This window comes from Cyprinodon tularosa, unplaced genomic scaffold, assembly GCF_016077235.1.
Source record: "Cyprinodon tularosa strain WSP-4 unplaced genomic scaffold, ASM1607723v1 ctg185, whole genome shotgun sequence".
NCBI lineage: Eukaryota > Metazoa > Chordata > Actinopteri > Cyprinodontiformes > Cyprinodontidae > Cyprinodon > Cyprinodon tularosa.
In genome coordinates this window covers 518475-532862 of record NW_024038643.1, presented here as the reverse complement: position 1 = coordinate 532862, position 14388 = coordinate 518475, and the positions used below count along the sequence as shown (strand labels likewise).

The 14388-nt window shown below is 37.9% G+C and overlaps 1 protein-coding gene across 1 annotated transcript; it reads right to left on the bottom strand.

Moving 5' to 3' along the window:
* Positions 1-2536: 2536 nt before the first annotated feature.
* kcng3 (potassium voltage-gated channel, subfamily G, member 3) lies at positions 2537-10481 on the bottom strand. The gene is made up of 2 exons (XM_038282502.1): positions 9856-10481; positions 2537-5473 (listed from the first exon to the last, which is right to left on the bottom strand). The coding sequence occupies exons 1-2, from the start codon at positions 10479-10481 to the stop codon at positions 4828-4830; spliced, it is 1272 nt and encodes a 423-aa protein (XP_038138430.1). The 3' UTR covers positions 2537-4827.
* Positions 10482-14388: the final 3907 nt, after the last annotated feature.

Below are 14388 nucleotides of genomic sequence, written 5' to 3'. Positions count from 1 at the left end.
ACACACTTAAGACTATCTTACAGCAGCTAAAGCTGTGCTCCAAACACATAGATAGACATAAACATTTCATTTGATTAGCCAAATAAATATAGAATCAGAAATCAATGTGCATGCGTGTAACAAAGAGAATGAGAACAGGAGGAAAAGGAGAGGAGATGCAGAGAAAGACTGTTGTGTGGGAGAGGTGTTGACTTGTTTGTTTGGATCATGTGTCTGTTCAACAAATCGTATCATCTTGGCAAAGAATGCCATAAACATGTTACTGATGTCAGAAGCATCATTTGTGACAGCCTTGGATGCTCTTTTTTTTCCCCCAAAAAAAACACTCCTTTTTTTTATTTTGCACTCAAGTTTCACTAAGTTTGCTTTACATTTTTTTTCATCCCAGGACAACAATGTTGTGCACCAACCAGGAGGTGTGCGTGGCTGCAGTCTATTTGTGTGCATAGAAATCAACCACGCTTATGATTGGCATGTTGGAGGATGAGGTTGCCTTGGAGACAGAGAAACACAAAATGCCTCAATCTCACTGACAAATAAAGAAGCAGCTTTTCAATCTTTGTGATCAGGCTTTGTCATTTTTTTTTTGTTTCCTCCATATCGTTCTCCTTCTGCCTTGAGGTAAGTTTCTGTTTTTATTGCCCCCCAACTTCATGGTCCCTCTCTGACCCCAGTCCATATTTCATTATTCGCGACATTATTATTATTCGGGATACATCTAGGTCACACATCATTCTTGTGTAACTTGCTCCATCTGGGTTTAAAGCTCTGAAAAACTGAGCGACCGACAGCTAGACAAACACACACGCTGCAACCAATGCAGCCATCTCTGCCTGATCTGTAACCATGGGGATACGGAGTAAACAGCAAATACGGAGAAATAGGACAGGCTTTACCTGTCTCTCCCTTTCTCTCTAATAAATATTCTGTTAGTGTTCTCCAAGCCATGCTCTTAAAGGTACAGACCAGGCGGAGTCATACACATATAGCTCTAAGTTGTTGATAACTTACCCATAGAAGAGAGGTTTGGAGAAACATGGATAAATTATTCAGCAGTAATAGCAGTCATTAGCTGCTCCTTAAAGCTGTTCAGCCTTTAAATGTCTGGTGCAACAGATTCTGTAAATTCACTTCTCAAACAGTCCATCCTACTTTTCAAGTCACCAATACTTTTCAGTTACAAAGATTTAACTCCTGTTTCTTTTTTTAACGTTATTCAAGTAATTCCTGACTGAGCCAGATAGAGATTTCTGTAAATCCTTTTCAAAATGACTGCGGTGGTAGAGGAGACTTTAGTTTATGTTTCTTTGGGCAAGCAACAAGTGTGATAAAACAGAAAAAAAGATGTATTCATATCCTCCTATGCCATATATACATCCCAGGTGAGGCTCTGGCATAACAGCTTGTATTGGTGACAGATATCAGAAAGGAAGTATACTCTTCTTTAGTACATACAGCCCAGAGGTCCATCCCTATAGAAATAATATCTAGGGTTGTCTTAAAAGGGACTGTCAACCTGTCCACTAAATAACCACTGGAGAAAGGTACCATAATCCAGCATTTTTATGGTAAAGAAAATGCTAAATCTATGTTAGGAGATAATTGCTCTAGCAGAAGAAAGAAAGAAAGAAAGAAAGAAAGAAAGAAAGAAAGAAAGAAAGAAAGAAAGAAAGAAAGAAAGAAAGAAAGAAAGAAAGAAAGAAAGAAAGAAAGAAAGAAAGAAAGAAAGAAAGAAAGAAAGAAAGAAAGAAAGAAAGAAAGAAAGAAAGAAAGAAAGAAAGAAAGAAAGAAAGAAAGAAACCTGGAATGGCCCCTACTGCTGTTAATAATTTAAAAAATACTCCTTTTGCACATAGAGGATCACTAAATATTCTCCCATGAGCCTATTCCCAATATCCTCTATTCTCACCAGCACAGCCCACAGGTTCCCTATAGGATTTATGTTTTGTGACTATAATGGCTAAAAAAGAAGTGTGGTTTTGTTTTTTGGTGTATATTTGGCTCTATATTATGACTATTATTCCTTAACAGACCAAACAATCATCATCTCTCAGCATACAGTGAGAGTCTGGTAGGTTGTTGTTTAAAATTTCCTCATTCCTCCTTTTTTAATACCATGCACTTTGAAAAACATCCAAGACCTTTGAAAGAAAATCAGGTCAACATGACAGATCTTCCATATTCAGCTAACAGCGGGTATGAAGTGGTTTTCCATATATATTCTTACTTTGTTTCACATCAAGCCCTCCTGGAGTGTTTGTTCCATTTAAGGCCCACTTAATATAGCCACCTCCGCATGCTTGCATTGGTAATTATATGATGGAAACAGGCTTGGTGACTAAAAAAAACAAAACATATATTGACTGGGTTCAGTCCAGTTGCCTGCAGCTTTAAATAAATTAAATAAATTAGTTATATGCCATGTCATTTTAAAATCCCATGGAAACAGAAAATCAAGTTTCACTAAAAAGAAGCAACTACATAGTATTATCAACCCAGAAGTAAGGTTATACTGCTAGGGGAACTAATGTTTGTACCAGCTGTGATTTAAAAAAATATATATCTGAAGAAAAGACGTATCTTTCTGCTAAGTCTTGGTATTCTCCACATTTTGATTATTTTATCAAAACATTTCATTTTCTACAATTAACCTTCCTCTGTTCCCTAAAATTGGGATTTTCAAATACACCTCCTAAAGATGAAGTGATGCAAAACAAGCTGCTGTGTTTGTTTTTTCACATCTTCACTTTTCTGTGACTGTTTTCATTAAACTTTCTCAGTAAGTTACATTTGGACTGAGAGGAAACGGTAAACTCTGTTAAAATATTCCTGACAGTCCATTTTATAGGGTATCCTTGTATCGATGTGACGTTTTTAAATCCGCTCTAACTGACCATGAGCTTTACTGCTTTGTGAGAATGTCTCCATGTTTCTCCAAAGCTTGTGATTTCTGTCTGCCAGAGATGGTGACTCAAGTCTGTGACTTGGATCAAATTTAAAACATGGATCATGTTAGACATCTTTTATTTAGCAACTTGTTTTTAATTTTATCTGTGACTGGATGAAAATAAAATCAAGTTGCAAAATTAAAGATGTCTAACATGACGTGGACCCATGTTTTAAAGACTCAACTTGTTCCTAAATAATTGAAAAGATATTTTCCAAATAGTGGATACATTCATTACGGGAAATAAGCTATCCAAACAAACCTGGACATGTCTTAAAAAGACCCAACTTGATCATAAATTTACTACATTGCTGTACCCGAAAAGTTCAAACAAATTGCCCTGGTCACACCCAAACCTGCCAGACCAGCAGAATTAAGCTGAAGATCTCAAAAAGCAACTCATCATTTTCTGATTGAAAGAAATTCAAGATAAAGAGATAGGAAACAAACTCACATGTATCTAATAGTCTGGAAAGGATTTTGAGATAATTTCTGGTATTTATATTTATTCTTAAAGTACTTTTTTACAAATGGATTTAAAAAAAATGGAACAGAGGATGGTTTTCCTGGTAAATGTTTACTTAGTAAACTTATTCTCCAGCACAGAATGCCTCACTTGCCTCAGTTCTGCTCAGTGTTTATGATGCAACATAAGAAAGAGACCGGGTAAGAATGACCTCTATAGGAGAGCAACATACCACCCTGATCTGATGGATAAAAACAAACAAAAGCCTATCTCACCTTTGCTAAAAAAAAAAAAAGCAAGCAAACAAAAAACTGTTGATAAGCCAAAGATTTTTTTGAAAATAATTTGTTGAGTCAAGGTGTACATCTTGTTACACAAACAGATAAAATGAGAAAAAAAGATCCTATGAATATTCAAACATGGTGGTGGTAGTGTAATGGTATGAGGCTACCACCTCTGTGATTGTCTGCTGATGTATGTAACCTATCTCCATGATACAGTTCATGTAATCAGTTCCTGACATTAGGGTTAAGCACACTGAGGTCCTGCAAAAGGACAATGATCCAAGGCACAACTTTGGATGCCTAACAGAATATAACATATACAAAGTTTTGTTGTGGCCAGAACAAACTTTAAGCTAAAATCCAATTGAGATGCACTTAAACAAGCCGTTCATGCTCTAAAATGTAGGTGAAATGAAAAAACAAACAAACCTGTAAAGCAAGAGAGTCCCTAATTGCCAGTCTGGTAATTACCTTTTTCACACAAGTCAAACTGGTTTGGATAGCTTCTTTCCCCATAATAAATCAAATGTTCACTTTCAAATGTTGTGTGTTCAGGTTATTTTTGATATTAACTTTTGTTTTAGAATCTGAAATCATGTGTGGAAAAAACAAGAAATCTGAAGGGAGAGGTACTTTTTCACATGACCGTAAATGATATGTACTCAGTGTGAGGGACGGTGTCCTGCAACTCTAAGATGTGTCTCTTACTCTACACACTTGAAAAAATGGCTAAATATCATCTGAAGCAGTCAAGCTCCACAAAGAAGCTACTATCAGCTGTGTTTACGCATAGAAGCAAATAAACTTTGCAGGACTCTGGCCCACAGGGAGCTGGAATTTGGGACCGCTGCTTTTTCCTCTGAAAGTGGGGCTTATAAACGTGTCTACTGTTTACCTCAGGTAAGGTATTTATTACTGCCGGTAATTCAAAGTATTCTGAATATTTGGTTTAAGTCACACTGTTTGCTGGTTAAAAACAATGCAGCGATCATTAAATCTACAGAAGGGAGGGACTATATCAAACAACAACATTAAACTGCTAAAGCAAGGAAACAGGTTAGGTCACACAATTGGTATTTCCTAGATATCTTCTGAGCTGTGTCTCTGTTTGATTTGGCATTTATCTGAGTTCATTGAAGGATCTCTGAAGACACGTTTCGTGCATATCTGGCAGAGCGGAGCTTCAGTTCATGGTAGCACTGAACAAAGCTGTGGTAAATGAATGTAATGGGCAGGGCCAGGAGAACAATCCCGCTAACTACGCACATTCCCCCGAGAACACGTCCACCAATCGTCACTGGATATACGTCCCCGTACCCAACTGTAGTCATGGAGATGATGACCCACCAGGCAGCCGCAGGGATGCTTGCATAGTCCTGGTTCTTCGAGTCCAAGTCCAAGCCGTGCTCTAACAGCTGTGCCAGAGCACTGTATATCGCCATGGCCACGCAAACAAACACCATGAGCATGACCATCTCCCTGTAGCAGCGCCTGAGCGTCAGCCCCAGAGTCTGCAGGCCCAGGAAGTGTCTGGCCAACTTCATCAGCCAGAACACTCTCATCACCCTCAACACGCGCAGCATCACTCCAGCGACCCCGAGACCAGCACCCGGCATCCCAGCTCCGGCCATCACCATGGTGACATAGTAGGGGGTAATGGCAATCGCATCGATGATGTTCAGCGGATGGCGGATGAAGTCGCACTTGTCTCTTGCCAACAGAAAGCGCACTATGCACTCAGCTGTAAACCAGCCGATGCACACTGCCTCCACTATCCTAAAAAAGGAAGAAGAAAGAGAGAGAAAAAGAGAGAGAAAAAAAGAGTTAAAAAATAAACAGGAAATAGCAGAGAAGCTACACAGAGATATCACTATTTGCTGTGAGATACTGCTGGACATGATCTATCAGTCTGAGGCATAAATGAGCCAAGTTAAGGTATCTAAATGATCAGGAAACACATCCAATTGTGACTCTGAAATAGAACAAAATCAGAAAAAAACCACAGCTAGAAATAAGACTAACTATTAAAACTAAAACGGCCCCCATAGGACAGAAAAAAAAAGCTTTGAAAAGTGATTGCTACAAAATCAGTCATACAATTAACCCCACTGATAAGCACACCAAAGGCAATAAAGCTGCATTATACAGCCATCCTGCTGGTATTTGACATGGAAAGGATTCAAGGAAGCAAAGACCACATGTTCCAACATAGTAACGATTACCACAATTGAATCAAACCAAATTATGAAGCAGATGAGAACAATGCATCATCTACTGGCATGAAACTGAATCCCTTTGGCCCCAAGTAAGAGCTACACACTTAGTTGATTACCTAACCCCCTGGATTAGCTCCAAACACAAAGCTATGTCCAGCCTGAGAGAACAAACCTAACCTTATATAGAAAATAGAATCTTCTCGACTTCCTTAAGAAGGACAAGCTGTACCAGAAAGAAAATTCGGAACAAGAAATAAAGATTTTCCTCTTCTTAGACAGAACCTGTCCCCTTTTAAATTGGAAATGTACATACCTTGGTTAACATTATTCAGAAATCTATTAGCTTCAAGAATATTATAAATCCAGAAGTATTCAATTTGTTTGTCCTTAATTTACACCATCTAATGTAAACCATCATAAATAAAAGGCTTCTGATTAAAAATCAAAACAGGGAAACGTAAGAGGAATACATCACAAGAGAGCCTCCTCTATTATTAACACTTCAAGTTTAGTAGATAGTATTGATCCATCATTGATTTTTCTCTTAGGGGGAGGTTGTGTGACAGCATTGTGAGAATGCTAATGATTCATGGGCTGTCTGAAACTCATCAGTGAGCATAATGGCTTCAGAGGCACTGGTTTACCAAGCAAAGGGCCATATTTACCATGTTTCCCCTTACACATAACCACTGCCATGTTATAAACAGAGGCCTTAATGCTTGGGTTCAAATCCTAAACTACTGTCATGATCTTGGCACTGATGACTGGCTTATTCCTACTTATTCCATTCACCTGTCTACTCTGCCCGGTCTCTCATCACTGCTCATCAGATCCACCTGCTCCTGCCTCTTATGTCCAGTCATCAGGCAAGATTATTGTGTTTTCTCTTGGTGAGAGTGTTTTTAGAGCTCCTTAGTGTTTCTGATTACCTGATCCTGGCCTGTTCTGCCTGTCAACCACTGAGCCTGCCTGCTCCCATCTGATCTGTTTGCCTGAACTGTCTTCAGACTCCTGGACCTCTCAGTCTGCCTGTTCCTGTTCTGATCTTTTAGCCTGATCTGGCTTTGGACTTCTGCTTGTTCTTCGGGGCTGGAGCATTTGGGACATTCTGGGCAGCGACAGCCGGATCTTGTTGGCAGCCCACCGGCTGGATCCTACCTCGTTCTCTGGCTATGGATTGATCTCGTGAACCAGGTTAGTGACTCGCGTTCAAAATCTTCCTCTATTAGATATACTTGGTCACTAACCTGTGTTTTTCTCCTGCAGATTTTCCTGCCTCAGATGCCCTAGCCGGTGCAACTAAAGATTAGTGTTTTAATAAACGCTTTTTTGAGTTATCCCACTCTCTGTCTTGCCTGGAATACTGGGTCCCTCTGTTCTGAGTTTTGAGACCGAGAGGCCTCTGCTGCATCTGTTCACACTCTCTCCCCAGCACCCCTGCTTGTCGGACAGTAAGAAAGGCTTTAACTTGTTAAGTATCTTCATTATCTTTAGATTTCTTCCACATTCACATTGTGATCAAACATTTAGTGATCAGAACAGTACTAGGGGCTAAGAAGGTATAATTCATTTCACTGCAGAAAGTCATATCAAAACAAACATTTTTAGATATGAAACTATGCATTTATTTTGCCTGTTTAATGTTTTCCACTTGGAACAAAAAGCAATGTTTTGTGACAATTTTTTTTCCATCTACTCATAATCAGCAATTAGGAAAGTTGGCAACTTGACTAAATAATATCTGCAGGTTGTTCAGAGCTACTTTGATTTTATCATGGGTAATATATTTGTCATATTTCATAAGAGTGAAATAGAAAAAAACAACAATTTTGAAATCAGTACTGATTTTTTAGAATAGAAATATACTATTTTGTAATGGTTTAAATGCATGGTATGAAGTTCTTTAATTTAGCAAAGTTGCCAATTTGATCTAAGATAAAAGGCTATTTTTTTTTTCTAATTCGGAATGCTATTGTGACTTTTTCATTTTGCTTAATTAATGATTTAACCCATTTTGGGAGTTTTTTTACCAAGATTCAGTCAGAGCAGTAATGTAATAATTTTTGGATCACTGTATGTTTAACGTGAATTTTGTTATCAAACTGAATAGATTTTTCGTCTTACAGACATGTGAGGGTGATGTATATTTAAATTTATTCCACTGATTCAATGAAATAAATTCATTAAATGTAACCAAGATATTACTTCAAGCAGAGTTAAGAGTTTAGGGGTACTCTCACAATGAGAATTTATTGAATTCTCCATCCTTATTAAGTCTGTTAGATGCTTTTAGTTAGACTGCATAGGCAACTTTTAGTTGAATAAAAATGAGTCTCACAAAAATAATTTTAACAGATTTTAGAGGCAGCATTTTACCAACTCTACACCTTTTATTAAGACACTAAAGATTTTCAATGGATTATATCACACAAGGAGCATAACTTTGCTGATCAGCAGCCAGGAATAAACCCTACGACAAACAATGTGTTACTTTTGTCAGATTCTGAAAGATTTAAGCTGGATTAAAGTTTTTTCTTGTTTTTGTGGATGATTTCCCCTCAAAAAATGTCACCATACAAAGTGCACCTTTCTTTTGCTTTACCTAACTGAGCTTCTCCCTTTTGGTCACTGACTGATGGGATTTGCTCGTAATATTTTCTCCTGCATTAAATGGATTGAAGAAGACAGTACAGACTGTACTGGGTGCATGCAGATCCTCCTGAAATCGGTGCTCCTCGCACCCTCTTCTCACATAATCTTCAAGTACCAACAAACCTGAGTAAGGAATTTTATTTGAAAAATATATAAATACATTGAAATATTTCTTTTTTTCTGATAGCTTAATAATTTATCAAAGTAAGTTCAGTATAACAAACGATGATTAATTCAGTTCATATATTATAATGAACTAGAATCATTAGTTCTTATTAATATGAAGCAAAAGGTAACAGGGACAGAATGTTTTAAAAATATAATATGAGACTGAGTCTTTACATAATGAGTTTCCAACTATAGCCTCCATCTCCATCTTCAGGGGCAAATTTCCTCAGCAAATTTCCCACAACAATAAAGTACATTTTTGATATGAATTCCATTCAGTCTGTTTTTGCTGCCATGCATCTTAGCACAGTGTTTTGTTTGAATTTTTTGTTTTTCTAATTATTATTTTATTGCACATTATATAATGCAGTAATAAAGAGTTAAGAGATGACATGAGAATTAAAGAAGTACGACCTTTGTCGTACTTCAGATTTTTCGAGTTCAGTCATGTTTACAAGTCTGCTGTCTATACAGAATGTCCCGAAAGCCTCCATTTATTGTCCCTTCTGACACTTTGTAAGTCATTAAATCTCTGCAGTGCAACATGGTGTAAAATCTGTTCTTGTAGTTTTATCTTTGACTTTTTTTAAATACTCAATCTTTTTTTCAGCTGATGGATTAAAAAAAGGTAAATCTCACTGTTTTCAGTCTCGCAACCAGAATGTTCTCCACTCCGCTCCATCTTCTCAGAGAAATAAAAACAGAATTAAGGTTTAAAAAAAATGAGACTTTCTAATACCTAAAATCGAGAAAAATAAACATACATTTTCTAAGCTGGGTAAAATACTCAAAGGAGTTACCTTGGGTCTTATATTAAATGATGTCATGAGAGGGGTGTGGTCTTTAAGCCTATTATTAGGAGGCAAATGTTATTGTTGTTAAATAGAGATTTAATATAATAGGCTGTATTTAAAAAAAACAAGTCTTTTTTTTCAAAACCACGTTCTGTTGATTTCGCTATATTTGAAAAAAGTATTTGTTCATAGATTAAATGTTTTTTATCCCTGTGGTTTCATTTTTACGCACAGGACTTATGAGCAGCATGTTATCGCGCCTCTATTTTGGAGCCTATTTTCCCCAGGGGGTCCCCTCAAGGACTAATAAACCCACACCATAGCCTACCTGTGCTCCTCTACGGTATTCCTCTTAGCTGTATCCCAGTCGGGGAGCGTGCTGGCACACAGCATGATCATAGAAACAATCACAAAAATGACGGAAACTGTGGCTAGAAGCTGCGCCGCCAGAGAAGAGTTGGGCTCCTCAAAGGTTTTGCGCATCCTCTCCAACCATTTGGCGCGCCCACTGAGCGCAATCCGTTGCACCGTATCCTCCGGACTCTGGCACTCATCCCCGGGTAGCATGACGTCCCCCTCTGACAGACTGTCCATCCCGATGTCGGACATCCTCTCATCCAGGCGCTTCTGGCAGCAGGAGTCCAGGTGTGCGCTCTCCAGCCCCCAGTAGAGCATCTCGGTGTAAAAGGAAAGCTCGCAGACTCCGGGGACGAACCGGAGTTTGCCGGAGCGCACGTACAGCATGATGAACACGAAAGCCTGCGCGTGGCGGTCAAAGAAGAACTCGTTCAGGTCTCTGTCGTAGTCGTCGCACAGTTCCAGGACCTCTTTCTCGGTCGCGCAGGCATGTAAGCGGCTGACGCGCCGGAGAGGGAAATCCCTGATCACCTCACGGGTGAAGGCGTAACGGGTCCCCCCTACATTCAGCACACAGATGCTCTTCCCGAACTTCATTTTGGTAAGCCTATAATCGACTAAAGTCCATTCTTCTTTCCATCACAGGAGTCAGGGCACCTGGGGGAGCGGACCGTCTCCCCTGCCCCCGGGGCGTGGCTCGCCTTTCCTGGAAGTGGTTCTATAGGTTTGATCCGTGTGTGGAGGAAACTATATCCCAACTGTCTCTCCCACTGTCCGCTCCTTCTGCCTCTAGTCTGGATAAAACACTCTCCACCCCACTCTGGGTGAGCCAGCCCTTTGCGTGATGTCATATGCGCGCACGCAGTGAGAAAGATAAAACCATACAACAACATTTCTGCTGATAAATCCGGTTTACTTGGAAAGCTGCAAATGAATAACTCTTAGAAATAATTATAACTGATGTATAAATAAATTGTCTTTGATTCAACAGAGTTAAATGAATTCCAACATTTTTATTTTTTCAATTCAAGCATCCTGTTTGGTTATTTAATACATTAATAATCCAATTGTAAGGGTACGCAATAATAAACATGTTTAATATGTTTTATCTATAAATATTTATCTAATTTTTTTTATGTATCCACCTACACCTTTTACATTATCCACATCTTAGTGGATAAATAAAAAATGACCTTAAAAACTGTAATTGATCCATAAAACCAAAATGGATTTTTCTGCATTTCTCATCTGCATTAAATAATAGTTTACCTAAAAGATTAGAAAATTGAAAGTGTTTAAATATATAAGGGTATTAATAAGGTGAAAAAAATGAGCATTTAAAAACATCCACATCCATGTGTCAAATAAAGGATGGTTGAGGTACCAAGGGAAGAAGAGAAAACCCTAAATTTAATAACCCACAGCTGTTTATTCTTAAGGGCCCCAACATGTTAAGGGATAAATTATTTATCCAGAAAATCCTTAGACTAAATTTCGATGTGTGCAGCTTTCAACAATGAAATAAACATTACCATTTATGAAGTGCAGCAGTGATCAAGAATGTAAACAATGTAGGAGAAATGGAAAACCAGTTTAAAGTTATGATGCTAAAGGAGTTGATATAAGGTTCAGTGCAGTACAAATAAAAAAAAAATGCTGCAAAATGCAGCAGAATATTGAGTTGTGTTAAATTTAAAGGGATTATGAAAATATCAGCCACGTTGGTAGTGCAAATATAATGTTTTCAAGTGTGATGCACAGTCTTGTTTGGAGTTTCAACGGTCTGATGGCAGCGGGAAAAAAGCTGTTACAGAACCTGCTGGCCCTTCATTGAATGCCGCAAAGAGGGCAGCAGTGAGAACAGTCCATGGTGTGGGTGTGAGGGGTCATTTATGATTTTACAGGCTCGGGACACGCAGTGCTGAAATGTCTTTAATGGAAGGAGAAGGAGCCCTCATGATCTTCTCTGCTGCCCTCACCACTCTTCTCATGTTCTTCCAGTCTGAGACGCTGCAGCCTCCACACAACACAGTGAGACAGCTGGTCAAAACGCTCTCTATGGTGCTTCTGTAGAAGGTGGGGAGGATGGGCGGGGCAAGGAAGTACAAGCGCTGGGTCTGCCCCAGAGTCTCCTCTCTGTCTTGAAACCACCATCGATTTTACCTTCATGGCCATGACAGTCATCAATAATTAGACAAAAAGGGGATTGCTGGCCACGGACCTGGCCAGTTTATATGACAAATAGCCCATTTAGTTGTGATCCATGTTCTATTTTTTAAAAGGATTTTAGAGATGCTGCTTTTTTTCTCCATTTGGCTTTTGAAGTGACTGAATTTCAGCATGATTTTAGTTCAGATGTTCCTTCATTCAAAGGTGTTTACTTTTGAAGTGGGGCCTTTAAATCATGTTTGGATTTAAGCAAAATTTAGTGAACTTAAACAAGTGAAACTTGGAAAGAAAAACAAATTGGACTTAAAAGCCCATTCAAAGTGGGACCCTTATTTTTTTAACCTTGAAGCGTGCTGGATGTGTTTTATAAAGTTGTTTTTCAGATCTGGGAGGAGCTTCCTGCAGGATTTTTGGATCACAGGTCAAACAGTCTGATAATGAGCCAGCCACCTGTCCTCTATTGTATAGACCTAACAAAATCCTAATTGTATTTGTTAGACTGTTTTTATTCTTTCCAAACCTTTGGTGAACCAGTTGATGTGCTTTAGATCATTGTCCTCAGAAGTAATTATAACCGAATGAAGCTTATGAACCAGTTGGCTGAACATTTTGCTTCACAATTCCCTAGAGAGAAGAATTCACCACCAATTATTGAGGGTCATCAAGCTCATTAAGCTGCAAATCTGCCCCAGACAATCTCACTACCACTAATGTGTTTCACTGTCAGTATAGTTTAGAATAGAATAGAATAGAATAGAATAGAATAGAATAGAATAGAATAGAATAGAATAAAACAGAACAGAATAGAATAGAAAATCCCTTTATTGTCCCATATTGGGGAAATTGTGGTGTTACGACAGCAAAAGGTTATAGCAGAAATGGTCACACAATGTGGGCCTTAGAAAGTGTATAAAAATACTTTACAGTGTTTTTACATTATGGATGCTCTGTATCTGGGTAGTAAATAATCAATACACAGCTGTGTACATTTTTACAGTAATGGATATGTAATGTATATCAGCAACATCAGATGTGCAAAACGACAGCAGTGTGTTATTTAACCGACTCAGACAGAAACTGTGCAAAAATCAGCATGAATGTAACAACTTATTGAGGCTGTTGGGAACAGTGATTTTTATTAAGTCTTATAGCTGCTGGGAGGAAGGATCTGTGATAACGCTCTCTGGAGCATTTAGGCTGCAGCATACTGTTACTGAAGGAGCTTTCCAGTTCTGCAACGGGTTGGGAAACATTATCCAACAGAGATTTTATTTTTGTTAGGGTCTTTTTGTCTCTCACCTCTTGCACTGAGTATGATTGTCTTTTTTCTAAACTGCAAAACGATCTAGAAATAAGTTAAAAAAATCTTGAATTAAGTGTATTTAGCAATTTGATTAGGTAAGTAAGATTATTTACCAATTGGAATAAGTTTTTTTTTAGTCTTAGAATAAGACAATTAGATAATATGCATGTGAAATAAGACAAGGCAATTGTTTTTTCTTATTTTAAATGTAAATTGTCTAGTTCTACTGGCAAAGTGTCTCACCTCCTAAATTCAAGAAGAAAGGCACTTATTTTAAGAAAAAATTAATTATTTAGATTTCAGTTTTTTTCAGTATAAATGTGCCTGCCTGATTAAAGGGTAACACATGTACCACAAAGTTACCCTTTTTGGCACATCAGTCCCCTGAATATTTACCCAAAATCCAAAGGGTTCATTGCGATATTGTTGAATCAATAGACATATACGTTTATCTAGTAGCAATTGCTCTTTGCCATTGAACTTTCCAATGGATGGTAACCCCTTTTTTTTCCCTTAATGTTGCATTAGGAACTCTGACCATAAGTGAGGCCTGCATGCATGAGATTTTGTTGTTTTTTGGTGGGCATTATTGATTGCTTTTTGGGATTGTTCAGAACACTTCATGTTGTTAGACATTTTTTTTTTTTATAACGCTCTACATGTCTGGCAATCAGTGGACCTAGGTAAAAAGGTATAATGATAAGTGGACTGAATTTGGAGAGCACTTTACAAGTAATACCCACTTTGGAAAGTGCTGTGGGGTTTGCAACCTTTCCAACGCAAAAATAAATTTTTGGCCTCAGTTGAGCAAAATAAAATCTGTTTAGTTACATGACATTTTTAAATAAGTACCTATTAAACTCATAAAAAAAAAGTTTTGTTGTTTTTTGACAAATCAATGTTTTGTTTAAATTTTTAGGTTTAAAAATGAAGATAAAAAAAAAACTTTGTCAAAATGAGGAAGGAAAAATTTGTCCTTGTTGTTCCTTTCTACATGTTGATATATTTAGAGAATTATGTAGAAAAATTAAA

Bases quoted from the DNA above. Each gene is read 5' to 3' on its own strand.
- kcng3 (XM_038282502.1), bottom strand. From the start codon at position 10,481: ATGAAGTTCGGGAAGAGCATCTGTGTGCTGAATGTAGGGGGGACCCGT. The intron at 5,474-9,855 runs GTAGGCTATGGT...TTCCTTTTTTAG, and splicing joins AATACCGTAGAGGAGCACAG to GATAGTGGAGGCAGTGTGCA.